The sequence below is a fragment of the Oncorhynchus gorbuscha genome, linkage group LG08, assembly GCF_021184085.1.
Source record: "Oncorhynchus gorbuscha isolate QuinsamMale2020 ecotype Even-year linkage group LG08, OgorEven_v1.0, whole genome shotgun sequence".
Lineage (NCBI taxonomy): Eukaryota > Metazoa > Chordata > Actinopteri > Salmoniformes > Salmonidae > Oncorhynchus > Oncorhynchus gorbuscha.
Window position 1 is genome coordinate 36,596,433 of NC_060180.1, and position 6,935 is coordinate 36,603,367.

Sequence of the window (6,935 nt, forward strand, 5' to 3'; positions counted from 1 at the left end):
CACGCATACACACACACACACGCATACATACACACACACACACACACGCATATACACACACACACACGCATACATACATACACACACACGCATACATACATACATACATACATACATATACATGCACACACACACACACACCAGAACACTCAATTTCACCTCTCATTTGCCTGTGTTTCAGGGAACACCCTGTATCTGTGGCAGTTTCTGATTGAGCTTCTTCAAGACCGACAGGCCTGTCCCCGCTACATCAAATGGACCAATCGGCATGCAGGGATCTTTAAGCTGGTCAACTCTAAGGCTGTGGCCCGACTCTGGGGCAAACACAAGAACAAACCAGACATGAACTATGAGACCATGGGCCGAGCTCTCAGGTACGTTGTAGTTAACTTACATATTATTATTATTCATTTTAACAAAACTTAACTTTCTATCTGTGGTCCTGCAGGTGTGTATCAAAGCTGACCTCTCTCTGTCTCTAACAGGTACTACTACCAGCGTGGGATCCTGAACAAGGTGGAGGGCCAGAGGCTGGTGTACCAGTTTGCTTCCCTGCCCAAGGACATGGTCTTCATCAGTGGTGATGAAGACCAGGAGGACCAAGGCAATCATGAGGACGATGGAGACGTTCCAGATGACCCAGAGGAAAGTCCGCCCTCCAGCGACCAATCCCTGGACGATTTAGCGTCCTACGAGCATTCTTTGCCTCCTCTTCCCCCCTCCTCTAGACCAGGTTACCAAAGGTCCAGACAGAGCAGCTGTAGTCCGGCAACAGCCCAGTGGCACCAACCCGGCCTAGAATCCGAGTCCCGATCCCCAGCCCAGCGCAGAACAGTTCTTCGACCACTGGGAGGCAGTCTGATCCAGCAGCAGCACCTGCCTATAGTCTCAGCTGAGATGCTGCGCACCCTGCAGAACGTTCAGTCTCTGCAGACGGGTCAGCACGGGTCGGTCTTCAGAACCGCTCAGCTGCTGGGGAGTATGTGTGAGAGACAGGCTGCTACTGCAGAACAGACCACCAGTCAGATGGTGACTCTGCAGTTACAGCCCGGGAAGCTGGAGGTTAAGACAGAGGAGGACGCCGACTCAGGACTGACCAGGGAGTAGGATGCCCCGAGACATCTGATCAGTGTCGGTCGCTGTCATCTCCTCATAGTCAAGACAACTATAGGGGACAGTGATCGAAAAGGGAGACCTCTGAGAACGATGATGGACAGATGTGTGTGGTAAATTTGATATATTTTACAGATGTGACAGATCTGTATAGTCTTTGTCTCTTACATTCCCTTATGCACCAGAGCCATTTTTCACAGAGAGTTAACCAAACTGTCTTCCATGTTGGCGCCAAGCACTCCATGACGATCACATTCTAATAGGCATTCTAAGTAGAGTGTCATTGTCTTTCAACTCTTGGTACCAACATGGTGGGCATTCGAATTCTCCACCAAAGACGAGCACTGGAATCGACAGCCACTCTGCACAACATCCCGCGCTTCTCTCTCTGTTTGCACTTAAGCTCCACTGTATGCACACTGCTTTTTCCCCCCTCTCTATTTTCTTTCCTCCTGCCATGATCAAAGCTTTGCTCGAATGTCAGCTCTTCACCAGCCATTTATTTGTCCCCGCTCTTAACTCTCGCCTACCAAAGTGCCTAAAATCCTCAATTCTGTTCCAGCTTTCACGAAAGACGGCCTTGGTCTGCAGCCCGCGAGCTACTGCATATTGCGCTTAAAACATTGTTTTATGTCTGTGACACTTGATGATCTTCAACACAGACTTCACACTGTCACTCACAACAGTAGAAGACACGCCATCGGTGCTTGTGGTAAACGCGTCGTAGCTGTTCTGTTCCGGGGGGGGGGGGTACATTCCATAGAGATTGTTGTGACGGTTAACTTTCCAGTAACGACTACAGGCTTTACGTTCACGTTTTCCCGAAATAATACAAATCTAAATCAAAAATGATTTTTTTTTGTGTAATTTTTTCTTTCAGCAGTACTGTTGGCTTTGAGATGAAGACGTATTAATGTTGACAGGGTGGGTGCCTGATAACTTCTCTCCGGGTTTTTTTTTTTGGAGAGCGTGAAAGTACTTCTGCCGGAGTCGGTAATGTTCTATCGACACTGATCTAAAGTCAGTTTTGTGGTGTTCTCTGGTTATTATTTGGAGATGGTAAACTGATCCTAGATTTGCCCCTATGGGCAACTTCTACCCAGTGCCCTTCTGATAGACAGTCCTGTTAGCGTTCCAGATCTGAATTCATGATATGCTGTAGTAGCGATGACTGTGCCTTCTTGGACCGTATATGCCTTGGTTTTTTGGTTTTTGTGTGTGTGTGTGTGTGTGTGTGTGTGTGTGTGTGTGTGTGTGTGTGTGTGTGTGTGTGTGTGTGTGTGTGTGTGTGTGTGTGTGTGTGTGTGTGTGTGTGTGTGTGTGTGTGTGTGTGTGTGTGTGTGTGTGTGTGTGTGTGTGTTTGATGTTTTCCTGTCAGTTGTCTCAGGTTTGTATGCGTTTTTATTTCTGCACACAGTATACATGGTCCCAGTTCCCAAACATTCTAACTGGTCTGTAAAAGAGGTAAGATGATGTTGCCCTTTTGGCCTAGACTGATCTATAGTTAGTTTTGCTGTTCCTACGAGGATCCTCTATCTAATGCCTTGCAAAGCCGTAAGACCTTGGCTCCTAATAAAAAGCTGTTTTTTTTTCTTATGCAATCTTTTCCTTTGATAATATTGCCTTGTGCTACTCTGCTTTAGCTGGAAGGCTTTGATATATTTGTTATATTGTGTGAAGAATCTTGGTTAAAATGTCATTGTGGAAATGCTGTACCAGGCTTTTATACTATCAATCAATTTATTGATGTTCATTCTGATGTTTTCATGCAATTTATTATACAGAAGTAGTAGATTAAAAAAAAGGAATTATTGTTTTCATGAAATAAAAGTTATAATTTGAAATGAATCCTGGTAGTTTTTTGGCAAACCTTCAATGTTCCTCACCCTCACAAAATCCCTGTGTCTGTGACGCCTACCGTTTGGTGAAACTGAGAATGGTGAAACTGAGAAGACATTGTCCTTTTGCGTTTTGACGCAGTCTTTACCTGATGATCATGTTATCCAGCGAGAGCGTTTGTGCTGAACCCACTACGGTGTTTCCGATGCTCATGGTCATGTTGCTGCAGTTTGTTGGAGGGAGGTTCTGAGATGTGTGCAGGATGACAAGGGACTGTGTAGTATTGATGGGAAAAAACATTGTGTGGGTGCCCATGATGCTGGGGATCAGAAGTGCCCAGTGCGAGAGAGACAGGTTCAGGTTGCCAGGGTCAGAGTAGAACAGAAGGTGTCGTGTGCTGAGGCAGAGAAGAGAGTAGAGGACGATGGGTAGTAGGCCTATGCCAATATTATGAATTTGTGCTTCAGTAAGGTTGACTTGTTAGCATTCATTGCCATGGTTATAAACTGTACTGCAGAAATGGAATGTCAATTTAGATTAGTCATTTAGCAGACACACTTATCCCGAGTGACTTAGTTGGTGCATTCATGTTGAGATAGCTAGGTGGGGACAATCACATATCATATGCACAGTAAGTACACTTTTCCTCCAAGTAGCTGTCAGCAAGGTCAGAAAGGGGGGGTGGTGGGGGATTATTTAAGATACTCTTTGAAGAGGTAGTGCTTTCGGGAAGCTGGGCAGCGACTCTGCTGTCCTATCTTCAGGGGGAAGCTGTACAGCGACTCTGCCGTCCCATCTTCAGGGGGAAGCTGGACAGCCACTCTGCCGTCCCATCTTCAGGGGGAAGCTGGGCAGCAACTCTGCCTTCCCATCTTCAGGAGGAAGCTGGGCAGCGACTCTGCCGTCCCATCTTCAGGAGGAAGCTGGGCAGCGACTCTGCCGTCCTATCTTCAGGGGGAAGCTGGGCAGCGACTCTGCCGTCCTATCTTCAGGGGGAAGCTGGTTCAATCACCACCACATTGGGGTGCCGGGACAGAAAATAGATGTGGTGGTAGTTGCAGAGAAGCACTTGGGTGTACAAGGTTTTACTGCAGAGTTACAAGGTGTGTTGAACAAAATGGATCAGTTAGGGTCAAAATCAAATCAAATAGTTTTAGTCACATACACGTAAATTCAGCAAAAAAAGAGATGTCCCTTTTTCAAGACCCTGTCTTTCAAAGATAATTTCACAGATCTTCATTGTAAAGGGTTTAAACACTGTTTCCCATGCTTGTTCAATGAACCATAAACAATTATTGAAGATGCACCTGTGGAACGGTTGTTAAGACACTAACAACTTACAGACGGTAGACAATTAAGGTCACAGTTATGAAAACTTAGGACACTAAAGAGGCCTTTCTACTGACTCTGAAAAACACCAAAAGAAAGATGCCCAGGGTCCCTGCTCATCTGTGTGAATGTGCCTTAGGTATGCTGCAAGGAGGCATGAGGACAGCAAATTTGTCCAGGGCAATAAATTGCAATGTCAGTACTGTGAGATGCCTAAGACAACGCTACAGGGAGACAGGATGGACAGCTGATCATCCTCGCAGTGGCAGACCAGGTGTAACAACACCTGCACAGGATCGGTACATCTGAACATCATATCTGTGGGACAAGTACAGGATGGCATCAACAACTGCCCGAGTTACACCATGAATCCACAATCCCTCCATCAGTGCTCAGACAGTCTGCAATTGGCTGAGAGTGGCTGGACTGAGGGCTTGTAGGCCTGTTGTAAGGCAGGTCCTCACCAGACATCACCGGCAACAAGGTCGCCTATGGGCACAAACCTACCGTCGCTGGACCAAACAAGACTGACAAAAAGTGCTCTTCACTGACAAGTCACGGTTTTGTCTCACCAGGGGTGATGGTCAGATTTGCGTTTATCGTCGAAGGAATGAGCTTTACACTGAGGCCTGTACTCTGGAACGGGATCAATTTGGAGGTGGAGGGTCCGTCATGATCTGGGGCGGTGTGTCACAGCATCATCAGCCTGAGCTTGTTGTCATTGCAGGCAATCTCAACACTGTGTGTTACAGGGAAGACCTCCCTCATGTTGTACCCTTCCTGCAGGCTCATCAAGACATGACCAGCATGACAGTGCCACCAGCCACACTCCTTGTTCTGTGTGTGATTTCCTGCAAGACAGGAATGTCAGTGTTCTGCCATGGCCAGCGAAGAGCCCAGATCTCAATCCTATTGAGCATGTCTGGGACCTGTCGGATTGGAGGGTGAAGGCTAGGGCCATTCCCCCCAGAAATGTCCAGGAACTTGCAGGTGCCTTGGTGGAAGAGTGAGGTAACATCACACAGCAAGAACTGGCAAATCAGGTGCAGTCCATGAGGAGGAGATGCACTGCAGTATTTAATGCAGCTGGTGGCCACACCAGATACTTACTGTTACTTTTGATTTTGACCCCCCCCCCCCCTTTGTTCAGGGACACATTATTCCATTTCTGTTAGTCACATGTCTGTGGAACCTGTTCAGTTTATGTCTCAGTTGTTGAATCTTGTTATGTTCATACAAATATTTACATACGTTAAGTTTGCTGAAAATAAGCGCAGTTGACAGTGAGAGGACGTTTCTTTTTTGCTGAGTTTATTTAGAAGATGTTATTGCGGGTGAAGCTAAATGCTTGTTTTCCTAGCTCCAGCAGTGCAGCAGTATCTAATCATTCACAACAATACACAAATCTAAAAGTAAATGAATGGAATTAAGAAATATATAAATATTAGGACGAGCAATGTCATAGTGGCATTGACTGAAATACAGTAGAATAGAATACAATATATATAAATGAGATGAGTAAAGCAGTATGTAAACATTATTCAAGTGACTAGTGCTCCATTATTATAGTGGCCAGTGATTTCATGTCTATGTACATAGGGCAGCAGCCTCTAATGTGCAGGGTTGAGTAGCTGGGTGGTACTTGGCTAGTGATGGCTATTTAACAGTCTGATGGTCTTGAGATAGAAGCTGTTTTTCAGTCTCTCTGTCCCTGCTTTGATGCACCTGTACTGACTTCACCTTCTGGATGATAGTGGGGTGAACAGGCAGTGGCTCGGGTGGTTGATGTCCTTGATGATCTTTTTGGCCTTCCTGTGACATCGGTGCTATAGGTGTCCTGGAGGGCAGGCATTGTGCCCTGGTGATGCGTTGCGCAGACCCTTCCACCCTCTGGATAGCCATGTGTTTGCAGGCGGTGCAGTTGCCGTACCAGGTGGTGATACATCCCGACAGGATGCTCTCAATTGTGCATATGTGAAGGTTTCTGAGGGTCTTAGGGGCCAAGCCACATTTCTTCAGCCTCCTGAGGTTGAAGAGGAGCTGTTGTGCCTACTTGTGCCTACATACTGTACTGACAAGCGCCTACTTCACCATACTGTCTGTGTGGGTGGACCATTTCAGATTGTCAGTGATGTGTAAAAATAAATAAAACATATTTTTTAAATAATGTAGGAGGAATGGGATGGTGATTTGTATCTTTATGAAATAGTGGTGTATTAGGTGTAGGGATCGTTTTTCTTTTCCTTTTTCACTTTCCTTTTTTTATGTTTGTATCACAAAATGTAACGTGATTGAATACACACTACCGCACAATAGGTGGCGGCATGCACAAACAAAATGTGTGAACGCCATAATGCCGAAGAAGAAGAAGAACAACAACAACAACAACAACAGCAACAACAACAACAACAGCAGCAGCAGCAACACAGCAACAGCAGCAGCAGCAGCAGCAGCAGCAGCAACTGCGCATACCCAGCTGACTGTTGACAGGCCCGCACGGCGCATGTCTGCTATGCTGTGCTCCAATCCACTCACTGCACCACAGATATAACAATGAGACAGATATTTCACTGAATGTTTAAATGTGAAGCATCCGCTTGGCCTTTCCACTCACTACCAATATGGTAGTGACAGGAAGCCCACTTGCGAGCAGT

General features: G+C 46.2%; 1 protein-coding gene across 3 annotated transcripts in view; it reads left to right on the forward strand.

Annotated features, from left to right (window-relative positions):
• Positions 1 to 2,961, forward strand: part of LOC124041570 (ETS-related transcription factor Elf-1-like) — a 12,995-nt gene extending 10,034 nt beyond the window's left edge. For all 3 annotated transcript variants that reach the window (XM_046359299.1, XM_046359300.1, XM_046359301.1), the window contains 2 exons: positions 182 to 374; positions 486 to 2,961. In XM_046359299.1, the coding sequence (XP_046215255.1) occupies positions 182 to 374; positions 486 to 1,107 (815 nt within the window). In that variant the 3' untranslated portion in view covers positions 1,108 to 2,961. The remainder of the gene's footprint in view (positions 1 to 181; positions 375 to 485) is intronic.
• The last annotated feature ends 3,974 nt before the right edge of the window (positions 2,962 to 6,935 follow it).